Source organism: Micrasema longulum, unplaced genomic scaffold (assembly GCF_059751315.1).
Source record: "Micrasema longulum isolate JH-2025_06_02 unplaced genomic scaffold, ASM5975131v1 h1tg000725l, whole genome shotgun sequence".
Lineage (NCBI taxonomy): Eukaryota > Metazoa > Arthropoda > Insecta > Trichoptera > Brachycentridae > Micrasema > Micrasema longulum.
The window spans coordinates 22,567-43,090 of NW_028277921.1; the positions used below are offsets into that span (position 1 = coordinate 22,567).

The 20,524-nt window shown below is 31.7% G+C and overlaps 1 protein-coding gene across 2 annotated transcripts in view; it reads right to left on the reverse strand.

The window, feature by feature from the left end:
• The window catches only part of LOC148279385 (estradiol 17-beta-dehydrogenase 11-like), a 41,975-nt gene that overhangs the window by 19,450 nt on the left and 2,001 nt on the right, over positions 1 to 20,524 (reverse strand). The window contains exon 1 of one of the 2 annotated variants that reach the window (XM_088229962.1): positions 13,088 to 13,301. The exons of the other annotated variant lie outside the window; for it this stretch is intronic. Coding sequence (XP_088086088.1) covers positions 13,088 to 13,185 — 98 coding nt within the window. The 5' untranslated portion in view covers positions 13,186 to 13,301. Of the gene's footprint in view, positions 1 to 13,087; positions 13,302 to 20,524 lie in introns of those variants that run through there. 2 annotated transcript variants of the gene reach the window in all.

Genomic DNA, 20,524 nt, shown 5'->3' on the forward strand with positions numbered 1-20,524 from the left:
TTGTCTTTTAAAATATGACAGTTTTTTTTTGTGTATGACATAACCCCATCAATGTCGTCCTTGACTTTAAGAGTCATTCAATATTATGATAAATAATTTGTATGTAACGTAGATTGAAAGTGTCTTTTTTGTATTATTTGCACGCACTTCTCCGACTGCTTGAAATAATTATAATAAAACATGTCTTAATTTCAAGTAAACAGAAATTTATGTAACTATAAATGGTGTACCGCAAGGCTCCTGATTAGGACCTTTCCAATTCCTCATTTAAATAAATGACTTGCTTTATATCGCCAATGATAAACACGAGATCATTTTATTTGAGCTTGATGAATCGATTTTAATTAAAGTTATAAGAGAGCAATCGGCTAATCATGATGTAAACAATACCCTCTACATGTAGTCTGTTATTTAAGGTTAGACCACCATAAATTAGTTTCGGAATATTTAAAAAGTTTAAACAATAAGATGAAATATCATAAAATTATAGTTAAACGGCTGTAATTAATATTTAGACCTCAAGGAAAGTTAAATAATTAAGGTTAAATACAATTTCAATTTATTTCACACACGAAAATCGCGGTGAAAAAAAAATACTAACTTTGATAATGTTTTTTGCGGTAGGTACGGTGCGGTTTGAGGAAATTTCAACAAGTACCAAATATCTTTTATACAAAATAATAAATATTTCATTTTAATTGTATTATTTTGCATCATGAATTTCGTAGATTATCTATGATCGATTATGCACAAAACGTACAAAACTTAAATAATAGATAAGTCAACTCAACTCAATCAGGTTAAATATTAAATAACTAGCTGCGGAAATTAATTAGTAAATCAAGATAATGTATACTTTTGTTTACATAAATGTTATTATAGGGTAAAGTTAAATTGTGAAAACAATCCGGTTTTTTTACAAATAGGAAGCAGCTAGATAAATAAGTAATGAAATAAAATTTAATAGAACCAGCCAATGACAACCTGTAAACGCCGAAACTTGGATATTCTGTATTCCAACAATTTTCACCTTTTCAATATTAATATTTGAAATGTAAACTAAGGTAAATATTTTGTCGAAAAACCCAGAAACAAGGATAATTTAAGAAGGATCAAAACAAATGTAGAATCTCCAAGGATAAAATTAAAAATGCATTCATCACAAGCTTCTTTTATTCTTAAGACGTTTTTATTTACTGTTAATAAGTCAAAAAAACGTGTTCTTTAAAAAGCATGCTTTAAGTCCAAAAGCCATGCTATTTTTACTCACTTGAATGCAATTATATTTTTTTTATTCACAAGAAATCGACTCGATTGACTAAATATTCCTACTAATTTAAAACAGAGAAACACAAACAATATACATAAACATTCAACAAATATTTTTTGTTCGGAGTATCATTTGTTTGTAAACTATAAATTTAGCAAATTACAACAGGGATGGAGAAAACCTTAAAAAAGGGAATATGGAAGTCTAGGTATTTACAGGGTTTATGACCTGTCGTTGGCTGGTTTAAGTGGCCGCTTTGCACACTGTGTAACATTCACCATTTTGCCTATGTTTAAACATCCATATTTCTTCTCACTACTTAAACCAGCCAATGACAGGCCATAAGTCATCGCAAGTTGCAGGAAAAAATCCAAGAAAGATTTTTTTTCAATTGGTCAATTGGTGGAGTGTTGTGGTGTATTATTTATTACCTCCTTCCAAATCCCCTCTATACCACCTGCTGACAAGCCACAAAATAGAGGCTTACTGGGTTGTTCCATTTTTTTAATAACCCTGTAAATGCCTAGACTTTCATATCCCCTTTTTTAAGGTATTCTCCATCCGTGTCGTAATTTGTTAATCTTAATGACGAGGGGGTGATATCCAGTCTTTTGTCTACAAACATTTGGACAAACTCAAATATTGTAATAAATTAAAAATTAATATGACGTGGTTATTTCCAAAAAAACTTACAGGTAGTTTGAATTTTTAAATTTGTTTATTTATAACATTGTGCATACATTTATTAGGGATAGACACAGGTTACAGCGAAACAATCAGTAACGACCCATGTCTGTGAACTTGCCCCGACTTGCTAAAAAAACCGTCTTGAGTCGGGGCACATTGGATGTAATATGATGATTTTTGAAGCACCATGTTAGTAAGTTTATATTTAAGTATCCATTTTTACAATTAACACATTTATTTCATATTTGGCTCGACATTTTAATAAACGCTAACAACTTCAATATTGAAAAAAATATCTAGTAGATAAACAAACTCGAAAATACCCGAAGATCGATTGCTTACCTATGTAAATTATTATTGTCCATATTATAACGAGTAGGATATGAAATCTGTCTATTCATCTCAAGTCTGAAGTATTATTGATATTAACACCTTTAAAACCATCAGCGATATTATCTTTGATTTGAATGCCCAATTTTTTATATTAAAATACATAGCGTATTTTTTGTAAATAAGGTTGCATATATGTGGGTATTGCGTGTATGTATGAATGTATGTGAATAGGGTAATATGAATAATGATTGCCGACCCAATAGTGACAACATATTTAAGATGGTTTTTATACAGGGTGTTCTTTAAACCCTGTCACATCCGAAACTACAATGATCAGTATAGGTAAGAAGTAGCATATTAAAAAAAATATTTAGGACGAAGAAATTTTTTCAAAATAAAATATTTAAAAAACAAATGGCTGCTTACTTCTGCAGGGGAGAAGTGAGGGGAGCGCGGCGCAGTATCAGACTCCCCCCTCCTCGTTTCTGCCCTGCAGAAGTAAGTAACCATTTGCTTTATTTGATATTTTATTTTTTTAAAATTTTATTCGATCTAAAAAAATATTTTAATGTGCCAACATGTCTTCTTGCTCATACTGATCATCGTGGTTTCGGATGTAACAGGGTTTAATGAACACCCTGTTTATTCGGTAATAATTAGAAAAGTTTTTTGTAAAAAAAAAATGTTTTATCAATTGTTTTTTTACTGTGATTGTAGGAGAATTTTTATATTGTTTAAAAAATGGTCATATGTTTCAGATTAATCAATTTAATGCAAAATCAAATGTTACGTATAACCATTAAAAATCAAAATTTCGGTAAGCGGGAAAGCATTACCTACTTTGCCTACCCTATACATCGCTAGCCTAAAGCAACAGGGATGTATCTCTGAAGAACTTTGAGGCGTGCAAAGGTTTTCATTGAATTAAATTATTTCAAGTAGATTCTTCTTTTTCCTTGCCTCTTCCCAGTTCATCTAGGGTCGCTCTTCTGGTACACAGTCTCACACTCTTCATGTCATGTGTCATCCCACTGGTCAGTTGCTCCCACCTCAGGTCCCTCTCAATATTGGTCCACCAGGTGGCTGGTGGAGGACCTCGAGCTCTCGCTTGTGTGGGGATATCCAAGGCAAGTCTGGCCACGTGGTCGTCATTCCTTCTATTAACGTGTCTGTACCATCGGAGTCCAGTTTTTTTTTAGTTTATCAGGAATATTATCTTATTTATCCTGGTAACACCTGCGGACCGTCAGAGCATCTTCATTTCTGCAGTATGAATTTTCTGCTCATGCTTTTTCTTCAAGGTCCAGCATTCTGATCGTGTACACCCATATTTGATGATATTTAAAGTAGATTATTAATACTAAAACTAATTTCCACATAGGTTAACTTTCTAACGTGAATCTCAAAATTGAACATTTCGGGTTTATCTCACTGTTGCTTTGGGCTAGCGATATGTATGCGTGTGTGTGTATATGTATATGTAAATTTGTACATACGTTCGTGCTAACTGAATAAATCAGAACACCCACGCAATGCGGGATTTTTATTATTATACTCGTATGTCCTGTTTTTTAATATTATCTAAATTTACTGCCAACCTCTAATGCATAGGACTTATAAACCAAAGGTCGGAAGTTAAAATCCTACTCTGCAACAACTCATGTTCCGTCTTTCCAGCACAAGTTATTTACAACTTTTAGGAAATGGTCTGAAAATTGAAACGTTTGGATAAATAATAAAAACTCAAGTATTTCTCTTTATATTTAAAAAAAAAGACAAGAAAATCAATACATGAATAATGAATTCAAAAGCGTTATTTATTCCGTTTATGTAATGTAAATTATATCATGATTTATCATAATTATTTTTATAACAAAAGTTCGATCAAGAAACCCTTATCTCATGTAATATTTTTTTTTATCTATTATGTTCGATTCGAAGATACTGTTACTGTATGTTTGGTCTTAATCAATTAATACACACATCAGTTTTATTTCAAACGATTGATTGCGTAATAATATCATAAGTTTTCAATACTACATAGAATATTCGATAAAGGATTTAAAAAAAAAAGTAAAGTTCCTAAAAAATCAGCAGAAACAGAATTATATTAAGGCGAAGAGTTTGAAGAATGTCATAAGAATGAATGTTTACTAAATGCACAAGTAAATTTATAAATTAAATATATCATTAACCTATTTTCTCATATTTAAATGGTTATAGTTATTTCTAATATAAAATTATATTTTTAAAGTATTAGAAGGCTTTTAGCATTTAAATGGGTTTTGTTATTTAGAAATTGTATTGCCAATACGTGAATTTTAGTCTCAACGACCTAATTATACAAGAAACTCGGACATTATGTTATTTCTTCACCTGTTTAGAAACCCCGGCAGTCAGACCAGCCACCGGTTTAGGATAAAATAAAGGACAAGAATTGGTGTAAATTACAAAACAGGAATGTAAACAAAGTCACATTATATCAAACTAAACAATGGTCACAATGCATCATAATGATGACATGAAACTAGATACATGCATTACGTAAGTGACATCATTAAGCCACGACAAGTTTGTCTCCTTTAAGAGCCAAATAGGATATGATAGGACACGCAAAAAAAACATACCCCTATTTCCTAAAAAATCAAGTATTTTCTGAAATTCAGGTTGGGTTTCATCGTGGCAAGTTGGTCAAAGGTAGTAAAATTGGCAGTTTACGATGAAGTCCTGGTGCCGAGCATTATGAATGGATTGGAAAAACAAGGATGACAGAAGCTGTGTGCGATCTTTTACGCGAATGTGTATTATGTACGATTGGTGCACAAATGTCGAGATCTGTGCATTGTGAATGTATGGCTGAGATAAACATTCTTTGCGAAATCATGAAAGAAGCGTTACTTTGGACATGTAGAGCGAAAGAACGGCTGAAAAGATTTACGATGATGGATACAAAAAACGAGAACGACCGAGAAGGACCGAGAATGACTGAGAATGACCGGGCACGACCAAATCAAACAAATGGTTAGAGTAGTGAATGTAACAGTGTGTAAAGTGGCCACTTAAACCAGCCAATAATAGGTCATACGCCCTGTAAACGCCAAGACTTCCATATTTCCTTCTCTAAAATTTTATCCATTCGTGCTTTAATTTGTTAATCTTAATGACTCCCTAGGTGGTGAAATCTAGTCTTTTGTCTATAAACATTTGGATAAATTCGAAATATTGTAATAAAACCAACTGGTCCAAGAAGAAGTATAAAAATTGGAAAATTGTTATCAGGCGTTGCCTAGTATGTGAAATAGTTCGATCAGATGAATATCTTTGCAATAATAACGGTTTAAGCTCCAACTTCAGTAAAATTAACGGATTGAAGAATTGAAGAAATCTGGATGTTCAAACATAGGCAAAATTGTGAATGTTACACAGTTTGTAAAGTGGCCACTTTAATCAGCCAATGACAGGTCATAAACCCCGTAATTGCCTAGACTTCCATATTTCCGTCTCTAAAATGTTCTCCGTCCCTGTTGTAAATTGTTAAATTGTTTTATTTTATTTTTATATTTAACTTTTTGAATATATGTTAATTTTACATTGACGGGCTTACACCAAATGGCAATTTCTTCCAACCAACCAATAAAATATAGAAATACATGTATTTGTGTATAAATTATCTTAAATCAATACTATCATTCAATGGGACAAAGGAAAAAACAGGAAACAGGAAAGGAGGAGAGATTGAGGAAGAGAAATAAGATGTTTCTTCAGACGTGATTTAAACAAAGATACTGTAGTAAAATCTTTAATGGTGGATGGAAGATGATTCCACAGTTGAGCCGCATAACCACCATATGAGTTAGAGAAGAAAGAGAAATTGTGGATGAGTATTGAGAGAGTGCCTTGAGAATTAGAACGAAGAGGTAAACCATGAACTGATAAGCGTTGATTTTTTTCACGGAGGTATATAGGAGCGTTAGGACTATGAAGTACATTGAACAGAAGTGAGAGGGAGTGATAGTCTCTCCGCTGTTAGAGATTGAAATCGGACAAATCAGCGTTCATCATCAATTTAATAGGTCGATGGCGTGCATGCATGAGAATGGGTATGGATGTAGATGTTAGATGCTTTGTTTTGTTTGTTAGAAGTTCAAGTATTTGAAGCTATAGTGGAGTAAGATTTTGAGCCAGGAGATCTGTTTTCTTCCAACGCTGCGTTTTCTTTTAACCATTTTTTATTGTTGACATCAATTTCGTAATTTTACGCAAACGTTGCCGCCGCGTAGTCGATACTGATCATTTTTTGTTTTGTTTGAAGAACATTTCAAAAAGTTTTACGCATTTTTTTGGTACTTGGCAACAAATTTTCCGCAATAAACAAATAAAAACGAAGGTTACAAAATAATTTTTAAATAATATGTAAAAATTATAAGGATCGAAAAATTATGTAAAAATGTGAGGAAAAAACTAAGCGATTTTAGTATTATAATGAATATTAACGGATGCCGTATTCATTTTATGATATGTAAGAATGCTGTAATAATTTTATCATAATCCATTAAAATTATTAGATTTTTTTATTGTGTAGTAAATTTTAAATACGCATTTGGTAAACTCCATGGTTTAGATAAATAAATAATACACTCGATGTAAACGAGCCGTAGTGGTTTGATCAAATACCGTACACGAGGTTCCGGTTGTGATTGTAATAATCTATTATTAAATATCTATTTGGTTTCGTGGTCAGCGCATTTGCCTACCATGCAAGAAGTATCGGGCTCGATTTCCGATATGGTTGATAAGAATTATTTACTTAAAGGAGTGTTTTTATACAAGAATATTTCTTAATCCCTGCTTGGTACCTGAAGCGTAATACTGATGATCTTACCTTCTTGAAACAAAAATTATCAAGACACACTGCGATTGGTGTATCAATGCAGTGCCCTGTGCACCATTAGGTGCGGAAAGGGAATAATGGAGGAGACTGCTGCGAGATGCCATTTGAAATATATGTATGTTTATGTAATAATATTTTAATTTTTTTGCTATTATTATTTTTTTCAATATTTTTTATTTTATTTTTAAAATTTCAATTGTTATATTTTTACTAAAACTAAAGTCCCACCAAGCCACTTTCTGTAGCTTGTTGGTGGAGATGACATTTATACTAACTTATATAATCCTATTTACATTTATAAAAACAATGATTAACAGATATTAATAACAAGCGGGAAAGATCAGAATATACTAGTATATATTAATAATAATGTATAATTTATTTTTTTGAATACAAGAAAATATATGAAATATAAAAGTATTTAGTACATTCATATATAAATTCATATATAAACTTTTCATATATAAACTTTTGATCGAATAGCTACTCTCTTATTTTGCTCTTGTTACAATGTGAGTTAAATTTAAGTTCTTTCGGCAATGAATTAAAAATGCTAGGTACTAAATATTTAAGAGTTCTACTACCATACTTATTACATACTTTTGGTACTACCAAACCATAATTATACGTGAAGCGTGTATTATGGTTATGTTTGAGAGAAAACTTGAATGTATTATTACTATTAAATTGTTCTAAAATGATGCAAAACCTCAGTAATCCTCGAACAGGCAGAGTTTTGATTGTTTTGTACAGAAGATCATTATTACTTTTTGTTTGTAAATCTCTGCTGGTACAATTCCCTTAACTATAGAGTACTGTAGACCCTGGATCATTTTAATATTAGTTTTAGTCGAATGTCCCCACTGAATTATGTACAGTTATATTATTATTATTACTATTTTTACTATTTTTACTATGTTGTATCCCAACTCAACACAGGGCCCTTGGCCTCATAGAGTTAGGGATACGTTATTATTGTATTTTTTGTAATATGTATGTACTTATTTATTTATTTATCTTATTGATAGGCGAAATACCATATTATGAAAAAAATATATCTAACAGTTACTTATACCGTGAACTTTGGCAAAATAAATTTAATCGATATTTTTTACAGATCATCTAAAACCTTGAACGTAAGATTTTATTTTTTTATGTAATGGATCAATTCTTTATAGTATAATATATGCAAATATAATAACAAATTATCGACATAACGTACATACACTTCAATAAATAATTCGCCAATGTAGTGTCTAAATGTGAACACGTTTATAGATAGTTTATTTATTTATTTTTGGAACAATAACAACCTACTAGTAAAGCTTACATAGACGTATACAGTACAAGATACAGTTAAACTCCAACTATCCGGAATAATGCAATCATCAAAAAGCAAGTGGCAGTGTATGGCGGCCAGATAGAATGAGTCGTAATTTATCATTATTTGTTCAAATTTGTTGCAACAGAGAGGGAAAACATTTTTGAGCTGAAACCTTTATCGTTGAATTAACTAACTGGTATAAGAAGAAGGAAAATTGAAAAATTGTTAGTAGGTGATTTGGTTCAGCCGGATGAATATCATCCTTATGATAAAGGTTTCAGCTCCTTTACTTTACAACAGTCAACAGATAAAAGAGTTGAGAAAATGTAAATGTTTAAACATGTAGAGAATGGTGTATGTAACACAGTGGGTAAAGTGGCCACCTAAACCAGCCAATGACAAGTCATAAGCCCTGCAAATGCCTACAATGAAAGCATCCGACCCTTTCCCGAAACTACACATAAAGACATAAAGTTCGCATATCACTATCAATTTTTTTAAAAACGAATTAAGCGAAAAAAAATTTTCCTTTACAAATTAAACCGCGAAAATAACAAAACAAAGAAACTTTAAAAGCTTTCATTGTACCCCTCACTGCAGTATTGTCAATTTGTGATCAATCAAATACACATGGTGAATACAGTCACCTTTTTCTAATTTCCCAGTATGACTGTGAAGGAATACAGTGTTAGTTCCAAATTGAGACCGCGGCCGCACGCTCCAGAAAGGAAGAAGAACGTAGTAATACAAACAAATCAAACAACGACACAAAACCTGGAGTTTGGAGCCTAGACTTCCATATTGCTTTCTTAAAAATGTTTTCTCTCTCTGTTGCAACAAATTTAGATCTAAATAACTCCCTAGGGAGGAAATCCAGCCTATCTGCAAACATTTGGACGTACTCAAAACAGTTTATTATTAAAACAATTTGGGGGCATGCATGGAGTGTTCGGCACTCATAGTAATAATGCGTGAGAGGTTCGGCATAATTACATAATTACATACAAACCGGCAGATGGAATAAATTGTGTAATGTGACGTTATCTTAAATGTTTTCTTTACATAAAATATTTAGTTAAGTTTTGAACTTAAATAATTAGTTTTGTAATGGCAGAGGATAATTTTAAGAAAAAATGCAAAATATCACACCACAAAGTAAATTTAATTTGGTATTAAAGATTGCTATAATATTTAATACGTATCTTATATTTTATTACTTTTTAACTATGTTTTTTTATTTATTTATTTTTTGTTTTTTGAAACCAACACAGTCATAGTTATAAACAATATATATACAGAATAACAACAAATAACAAGACTTATTACGGGTTTCACATAGGAATAAAAAGATAAAAAACAAAACGTACAGTTCGCTAGGGGCGGAAGGAAGGGGGGTGGGAAAATAGGGAAGGAAGAGAAGGTAGAAGAAATAGTAAATAAATATAAAACAATGAAAAACGAAATAAAAATTAATATAAATGTACACATACAACATACGTACATATACATACATACACACACACACATGAACATATACGCATAAAAAAATGCACATGCATACGCGTACATATATATAATTAATAATAAAAATCTGAAAACCTATCAATAAAACGATAAAAAATAGTTACTATTTTTTTTTAAATTTTTTTTTTACATTTTACATTTTTTTTTGCACCACAACAGGCCAGGAGGCCTAATTACAGTGGTGAATTACATCACAGAGCACCCAGGCTTGAGAAAAATCACATTTTAATTTTTGAGTTCTCACCGGGAATCGAACCCGGAACCTTCCGTGTGTGAGTCAAGCGTCTTGACCACTACACCACGGAGGCCACCACGGCAATTTTGATCCTGTGACGTCTCTATCGCAATTTTAAGTTAAGTTAAAAAGATCTATCGTGCTAATTTTTTATCGTATGACGAGCATACTCGATAAATGTATCCATTTTTACCCAAATTTGATTGTTGAAGAGGTGTTGAAAAAATTTGATTTAGTCTCCTATCGAACCTGGGTGTTCTAAATTTGATTGTGATAATAATTCAGCAGAACGGCATGTCAGACAATTCGTACAAATTGGCCACGGCCGTTAGTAAATAAATAAATAATAAATTAATATGTACAATGATGAAAAAGTAATATAATATATAAGTGGAATAGTGCGTGATGTATTCATAATTGAAACCTTGACATTATTTATGATCCTAGAAAAACGAATAAATTACTCTTGATTGGATGACAGAAGAAAATGCAGAGAAATACTCAACCGTACGTGTAATGGAAATATTGATTATGTTTTGTTGATAGTGCAATCAAAAACTGAAGGTGTAAAATCTGTACCTCAGAGGCAGACGGATGCAAATCCAAACGTAAAGAATCTACTTTCTCTAAGTAATTTCTTTCTGTAATACATTGGATCTTTCATGATAAGGCTTACGTTTCTTCAAAATATATGAACATTATCATAAACCGGATACAAAAATCGAAATGTCATTTCACCAAATTCTGGATTGACATCCTTCTGCCTCTGAGGTACAGAAATACATTTTGATAAGGGCCCAACAAGACGAAACGCGTCACAGGTATTAAAAAAAGTAACATCAAATCCAATAAGTGTTTTATTTTGGATACCTCACCAAATTCATAAAGTAACGTTTGTCTCAAATATACAAGAATACGAAAATACTTGAAAATATTTTAAAACAATAATTAGTTATATTTTTCTTTCTTTGATATGTCTGAAACCTTATAAATTCTTGCATCCTGACCTCCCTGTATTTCAATGTTTTTGAAAAGATGTATTTTTATCCATTTTCATTCCTGGTTCCTTTTTCTCTCTCCTTCCAAACTCATAATTGGATTGCACATTCCTTATCCTTTAATATGTATAAAATTAGGTATTTTTATTTAAGGTAATATGTGCGAGCTTTATCTCCCCATTGAAAAATAACTGTTATTTTAATTAATTAGGTTTTTCTTCATGTATATACCTTTTCATATTTTTTTCTTTTGTACAAATTTTTGACCAACTCTTCTTTTGATTAGTCGGTTTTTTGGTTGGCTGGATAATGTTTCTTTTAGCAGTAAGTCCGCCAAAGTACTTATTCATTGTAATCGAAGATTTAAATAAATAAATATGTGGTAAATTTTCCCCGAATTATTTCGCTTACCAGAAAACGAGTGTAAATATTATCATTAATATCGAATGGATTGTTTTTTTGTAGTTTGAAATATAAAATAAACAAGTTTTAATACATAGTTGAATGAAATACACTAACACTACTAAAGGATTAGTTTCAGAAAGGAAAATGAAAATCGAAGCAGTCCACTTTACTGGTGGATCATAAGCTGGTTTGTGTAATCACTTTACACACTGTGTAATATTCACTATTTTGCAGGTAAGATTTTTGCCAAATCAAGGAACTTGGTCATATACTTTAATTGAAAAAAAGTCTCAAAGTTATGAGATGATTTAAAAAAAAAACGCTTTATAAATCCATCACAGTAAATCCACCTATTGAACGCACGATACCTTTATCAAAAAAATCAGAAATGTCGTCAGCCTTCGCCAGGAGTTATTTACACTGCAATATACTATGTGCATCATTAAAATACTTTTAATTACGCATAATCTAAGATATATTATTTATTGTATATTTTATGTTATTTATTTTAATGGGTATTAATTAAAAAGGCCCTGAAGTAATTTTTAATTATTAAGATTGAATTAATGCATGTAATAAAATAAAGCTATTATTATGTCGGCTTATAAGAGCCACAATGTGGCAGAAAACTTTTGTTATTGATTATATAAAAAATATGCAAACGTCGAGCATCTTATAAGACACTACAGTGAAGAGATAAAAATTCCAATTAATATGGACTTCGAATTGGTTTATTAAATCAATCATCCTATATTTACATAAATTAAAATTATTTTTGATGACTTCAATAATTTAGTGATTTTGAACATTTTTACGTAACTTGTGGCATATGACTTCCATAATGTTTGACTGTTTATCACCGGAACGAAATGTCCCGGCGGTCCAGACTTTTAATTATAAAACAAAATAACAATTTTTCTTAAAAACGCACTAAAACAAATATAAATACGATTTACTCGACAAAAAGATTTAAGGGATCTAATGATTTTTTCATGAATAAGTTGCCTACATTTTATAAATGATCTAATGTTTTTACTAACAAGCGTAAACTGCTGATCTACATACGATATGAATATAACTTCACAGAGATTGGTCGTTCTTAGTCGTCTCACTATAAGCTGTGTTTTTGTATTTGATTAATTGATGCCTGATTAAATAAAAAAAAAACGGTGCCCAGAGATTCCTTAAACCTCTCTGATTGTGAGAAAAATTCAAACTTTGAATAAGTAGATGTTCTCAGTTTTGTACATTTTCTACCTGAGCGCGATATAATGTAATCAAAAGATATTTGTGTACACTTTATAATGCAAAAGCGAACATTAGGTACACCCACTGCGCTAATTATATACGCATACGAAACTTAAAAACACAAAACACTATGTAGCTTTGGCCGAAATTTATGTTTTCAAAATGTACTTACACTCCAAATGTATCTATTTTGTTCTTCTTCTCGGAACTGGGAGCCCCGTTCACCATCGTCTCATTGCTCATTGTAGAATATTTCACTGCTGTCACCATTAAACGACCAATTAAAACCAATTGTTAAAACAAACGGCTCTCTAATGCAACAATATTACTCTCAAGATAGCTCATGCAAGCTGCTAGGCCCTCTAGTGTCTGTCTCCAACTGACAACCGCCGATACATAAACACGGTTAGGCTGGAAAAGGCAGTTCGCATCAGTGTTCCTACCACAGTACTAGTTATTTCTACTATACATATAGTAAACATACGTTTGTATCGATGAGAGGAATTATGCATTACGATATACTCTGTGACCCATAACTCGAGAATTATGATCGCAATAATATACTCGTAGTTTTATGGCGAACCACATCATTATAAAGTAACGATTAAATTGCATCCATAATGGTTATTTAAAAAAAGAGTTATTCATAATCTACATAATACATAGTATTAGTATTATGGATGATCATTCATCCGTAATATGACGGTATTCTCACGGTCCACGTCGGCCATTGAAAATTACAATAATAATTTTATCAATAATGTTTGAATAAAAACGTAAATGTAACAATAAAAAACTGTATATAAAAAATGTACCTCTTCGTTCTAATTCTCAAGGCACTCTCTTAATACCCATCCACAATTCCTCTTTCTTCTCTAACTCATATAATGTCCATGCGGCTCGACTGTGGAATCATCTCCCATCCACCATCAAAGATGTTACTACATTATCTCTGTTTAAATCACGTCTGAAGAAACATCTCATTTCTCTTCCTTAATCTCTCCTCCTTTCCTCTTTCCTCTTTCCTCTTTTTCCTTTTTCCCATTGAGTAATAGTTTTAATTTAAGGTAATTTATTACGTTTATTTCTATTTTTATATATCTTTAGCTTTTAAATCTTTTTTTTTCTATTGAATATGTTCTGTAACTTGAATTATAAAAATAAAACTTTTATTTTATTGGTTAGTTGGAAGAAATTGCCATTTGGCAATAAGCCCGCCAATGTACAAATAACATTACGTACAAAAAGTTAAAGAAATAAATAAATAAATATATCGAGGAACGATTTTTTACATTTCTCAAAGAAATGCAACTATTTATTCGTTGAGTTAAGATGACTGAAATCATTTGGCATCATCTCATCTCATCATTCCCTTTCCACACTAATCGCAGCGTTTCTTAATGATTTTAGTTAAATGAAGATAATATGATTAGTCTTACGCTTCAGGTCTAGGGACTGTGAAATATTCTAGTGTGAAAACACTCTTTTAAGTTAATATTTCATACCAAACATGTCGGGAATCGAACCCGAGACCTCTTGCACGGTAAGCAAACGCGCCGAACATTACATCACTAGGCCGACAATCCTGTGGCAAAGTAGATGAAATTTTTGCGTTAGAAATTACATTTGTGTACATACCCATTTACAAATAAGATAATTTGTATAATTTTATAGTTTAAAGTAGATATATTTTAAGGAGGTGGGTATAGTTTTTTTACATCTTTATTTCTGACGCTGATTATACTCGTCGCATCGAGTTAGTTAAAACACTTAAGTGAAAAAGGGTCCAATTATTTGCATAAAACAGTTTGGTTACAGTTTTATTAAATTTACTTTAACCAAAAACTGGACGTGTTCAACTAAAGGCTTATCTTATTATACAGAACCTTGGAATTTTTGACTATAGTCCTTAAAATGTGACATGATTAGAATGACAGTTGTCAGAAAAAGTGATAACATAACTTTGTAGTAACGTCAAAGGAGTTATTTATATTGACACACGAAAAATCATTTGTATCTGGGGTGTTAATTTATTTTTTGTATTACAATGCTTGAAACATAAATCAACGTTAATGTATAAAATCAGATTTAAAACTAAATAAAACTTAAATAAAACTAATTATTAACGACGTTCTTACAAGTTTACATCATTTTGCAAAAATGTTAGAGATGGGACGAATTGATCAATGTAAATTGATCGAATAAAAAAAACATTCGTTTGATGTTGTTTATGAAAAAAGTGTAAATGTCTCATTTTTTACTTCTAGTAGTCTTAAGTTTTGTACTTCTATTTTTTTTTATAGATTTCCTGTATTGGATATCGGTACCATTGACATTAAGAGGATTAAGAGAAGATACGTCTACCTTACTAAGCAATTTTCGACTAGAAGCAAACATAATGAATGTTATAGATGGGTTCATAAGTAAACCTTACTCTTTTGTCCATGTTGAAAAGCTATTTAGTGTATTAGACATCGATTCTATTGCTTCACTGGTGCTCTGCAATGAAGATAATGTTGTTATCAAATCATCTGCAAAGAGATTTTATGAACACTCGAGGCATTCTGCTACCGGATCAATAACAGGAAAAAAAAGTAATGGTGATAATAGGTATGTATGCAAAGACAGAGTCTATCCTCTCTGGCTACCCTTACAGAGAAACAGCGTGATGGTTTGGAAATATTAGAAAAAACGTTACTAAAAAGGTGTCCTGGCGAATGAAGAAAAGTTCCAAACCCTGGACTAGTGTTTTCAACTAGACGGCTGCTCTCTCGCTTTCCATTCTCGAGGTCCTGGGTTCGATTCCTGGCAGGGTGAACGTAAAGTATTGATTTTAGAGGTTGTTTTGACTTCAGTATTTCATTGTTCCTGGCATCTGAAGCATGGGACTGATCACCTTACTGCAAATGATGATTTGAAAAGCTAAGAGTTTATAGCTACCCAGTGTAATACGATATAAATGCTGAGTAGGTATATGTAGGTATTTCAGGTTTAGATACAATAGTCGTTCCGTGTGTAGGAGCACCTGTATTCTTTCACCCGCTGGCGCTGTTGTAAATATTTAAGGCCGGAAAATGACGAGGAAATTGCCCTGACCCTTGCGATACTAATACGAGTAGGTACTAACTTACACGTTATTATAACTACTTACTAACATCGATTATTCAACTCAGTCTAGAGAGAAGATTACAAAAGCTATTTTCATAGGTACGTATCGAGACGGTAAATTTAGCTTTTTCAAATTCAAATACATTTATTTCAAAACAACATTGCGAATAATGCAATATTTATGCCGTTATATTGGGACAACATATCAAACCAAGAACCTTTGAGCAGTGGTTCGACATTATTAAGATATAATAATCTCCGATAGCAAGAGTATTTGCCTCTTAAACGTAGTTTTAAGATGTCGATCTCCAAAGTGATAATTTTCAGCTGCCTGACTACTCTTCCAATCGACATAACCAGAGGCAGGTTGATTCTAGAAGCCTGGAGGTAAAACAGTATGTGCTGACGCTGTCGGAGATAACCATCGGGAATATCAAAATTGATAATCTCTAAAGTGGAGTTCTCGATAAAACCTCTAATCTGTCAGTGAAAAAATGGGTCAGTGTGCACCCGTCCCTTCTAGGCTGCAAACTGTTGTTTTCTACTATTTCTATCTTTGGGTGATCTCGTGTAGATTTGATTCGTTCCGACGTTTCGACATCCGTTGCAGGAGCCATCTTCACTTTATGTGTTGTATGGTGCTTAGGTATGTAAAAACAAAGTTAACCCTGAAGATGGCTCCTGCAACGGTAGCCAAAGCGTTGGAATTAATCAAAGCCGCGAGGGATCACCTGAAAAAGACTTCACATATTGATAACAGTGACAGTAAGTCTACGCAATTATGTCGATACGTGTTTTCGGGAAGATGTTAATAAAAAAAAATGGTAATATTTATTTTTCATAGTGGCATTACTTCGGAAGAAACCTTACGGCACATGCGCATTGTGTCATTAAAAATGTCAAACGATCTGACGCATTCGCTGGAACTACCTCGATTTTGTATTTTTTAACCGCTAGATGGTGCTGTCACTGTTGTCTTAACTGTCAAACGTTTATCTGCGCTCAATGTCAAATTAAAATCAACTTATTTCTATTTCGTGTGAAATCGAATTCTGTGATAAAAAGTAGCTACCTCAAAAATATTTCAATTGCAATTAAAGCATGTTTTTTGTCACTCCTTTTTTTGTATTGTCGTTTGTATATTATGTGTAGGCGCCGTGGGTACGGGTGCCCTCGATAGCTATCGATGTACTTACATAAAATATTCAACTTTACCGTCATAGTAAAGTATCTTCCGATTGTAATAGCCACTCAGCTTTTCTAATAATAACGTGTCAATAGTTAAAACTTCACGTTACATAAATAATATATATCCAAAGAGGTAGTTGCCCCTTATGGATATCGATTGACGTTTAAAACGTTACTGTTAAGGACCGTGTGACCATCAGTAACAGTTAAAAATTAGAAGTAAAAGTTAAATTTTTGTTTACTTCGGACCTAAAGCACGGTTGCCAACAACTACAGTACGAGGAATACTAATTTTCTACACTCAATTTCCTTCTTGAGGATTTTTACCTAACAGTAGCATTGAGTCGAACTGTACATTGAGTCGTTCAGGGTTCTGGTTGTTGGTTGACTGGTTCTGGATCTATTATAAACACAGAACTGTATTCTTCATCCGCCCAGACACAGAAAATTAAACAGTTTTTTGGAGTTTTTGAATAGTAAACGTATTTCTAAGGTTCAAGTTTAATGATTATTTATTGTGAATAAATCTGGAATATATTTTTTAAATTCTTGAGAAAGTATTTTATGTAGTAATGTTCATAGATTAATTATAACAAACCATTGTCCATTTATAAAGGCAAACAAGATACATTTTCAATAAAGTCGAAAGTACAAATATATTCAACGACACCATGTCAAAAAAAAAATTATCAAAAATTCTTGTTCTCAAAAATATATAATATTTTACTTATTAAAATAAACACATCAATGTTTTTCCTGTTTTCATACAAATTTGTAGATTATATTTTTTGTAAAAATGTCAAGGTTTATCTTCAAGAAACAAATAAAACAGTTATTATGAATTGTGTGCGACATTTAAATTATACCGTTTTAATGAACGTGTATTAAATCAATTTTTTTGTTGTATTTATTGTATGGCTTAACAAAAGGTATTGAAAATTTACTTCAAAATTAGGAATGACGTGTGCCCTTTCATGATTCATGAACAAATTGAATTTTTCTTACCTATGAATTATCATAGTTTATCGTATTTATGTAGAAGTGAAATTAGGAATAAAAACATTTTTATCAGTACCTAATGGTGCAAAGGGTACTGCTTTGGTATATCAACCATAGCGTATCTTTATTATTTTTGTTAAATATCTGCCAAGTGGACCAATGGTCGGCGTGCTTGCCTACCATTCACGAGATCAATTTTTTTTTAATTAAAAATTGCACTCCTCGTGATAGCTAAGACGCTTGCCTGGCGTACGGAGAATTCTGTGTTCGATTCATGGTGGACCAATATTAAAAAAAATCGATTATTCACATATCTGGGTGTTTTGTGTTGTGGTTCATTACTGTTGTGTTTCTTAGCTCGTTATTATGAAAAAAATAATAAAATTCAGATTTTTCCTGTTTTTTTTTTCCGTGTGTCATTTCACATCTTTGCTGACGTTTCGGATATTTATGTAAATTAAATTTGTATTATAATTTAGTCGGTATGAATGTTTTTGTATTGGTTTTTTCAGTTCATAAAATTTTCGTTGGTAATGAGAAAGTTCTTTCTAACCAACCCAATTTTTAAAAACTATTTTAATATATCGTATTATCATCGCTTCATAAGCTGTAAACAATAAAATTTATTTGTACATACATAGTAGGTACATAATATAATGTAAGTTATATACAGGATGTTCATTAAACCCTGTCACATCCGAAACCACGATGACCAGTATGAGCAAGAAGACATATTGACACATAAAATTTTTTTTTAGAACGAATAAAATTTTTAAAAATAAACTATCAAAAAAAGCAAATGGTTGCTTACTTCTGCAGGGGAGAAGCGAGGAGAGGGAGGAGGGAATCTAATACTGCGCCGCGCTACCCTCACTTCTCCCCTGCAGAAGTAAGCAACCATTTGTTTTTTTAAATAATATTTTTTTTAATATGCTAATATGTTTTCTTGCTCATACTGATCATCGTGGTTTCGGATGTGACAGGGTTTAAAGAACACTCTGTTTACTATGAATTGTTATTTTTTTCTGTGGTACTGTGCAATACAACAACTCTCATCTATAAAATCAACTCAAACGATGTAACTTCGTGATATATTATATTGGGTAGCTATATTGTCTTTATATAACTAAAATAAAAGTTGACTAAAAATAGCACAATGAATTCAGTCAGTATTAGGTATTCTCATTACGATTGAAATGTAGATTGGCCGATTTGTTTAATATGTCAAAAGTATAATTTCAAAGAAAAATAGTCCGAAAGAAATCATGTTTTCCAAATCAAAAATCTTCAAAGAATTTAAGTAATCTGTAAGTTTACTCTAAAAGAAAAATCCCGCCACTGGGTTTAACATGTTTAAAATATGGTACACTTATTTGTATGAAGAAATAAACTGGAGCAATCGACTAGTTCCTTGACTCATTGCTGGCTCTGGGCGCTTTTTAATTTAATTTTTATTTATATTTGGAGAAAAATAAAATAATAGCAATGATTCACAAGAAATAGTAACTATTTATTTGTTTTTCTGTAAATAAAGTTACCGTAAAACATTATTATGGATAGTCAAATATAACGGTAAGCTGCGGATAATCGCTTCTATACACGTTTCGCCCCTGCTAACCACTAACCACTCGAAAGAAAATGTAGTTTTCAGGCGTCTCCCATAAAAAATATAATCGGAAGAATTCATTACACTTATAAACTATCCCTCTACTATGTTTAATTTTAAAAATATGACCTATTTGATTATAATCAAAAGATGGAGTTTAAAACGAGGTCGTAAAACGACATAGGGTTTTAAAAAAACTTAATTATGTAGATTTGGATGTTCTAAACAAATATTACACGTTGTGTAAAATAATCAGTCAAATCAACCAATGACGGGACGATCCTCGTAAAAGCATTGATTTTTGTGTTACCACCAATATAAAAATTCATTTGTATTGAAACTATAAGAGAGAATTGCATTTTGTTTACAGGAGAACTTTGATCGTTCATGTACAAATATATTAATTTACGTAGGAATTGATTGTTTTTGCATCTTATCGGTAGTGTATTTTTAAATTGCGTATCATAATCAACAGCTGGGTTTAATTTTATCAAAAGTAATATATTATACTTAAAACATAACGTAAATTTTACTGATAATGGACAGTTTAAAAATCTAATGTGAATTAAACAATCAATGTTTGAATAACAACAACATTATTGGAATAATAATTTGTTTCAATTTCGTTGCGGACTCACGGATCAGAGGTCCGAGGTTCAAACCCCACTCGACCCCATCTTGATTCCCATTTTCTAATAGCGAGTTATT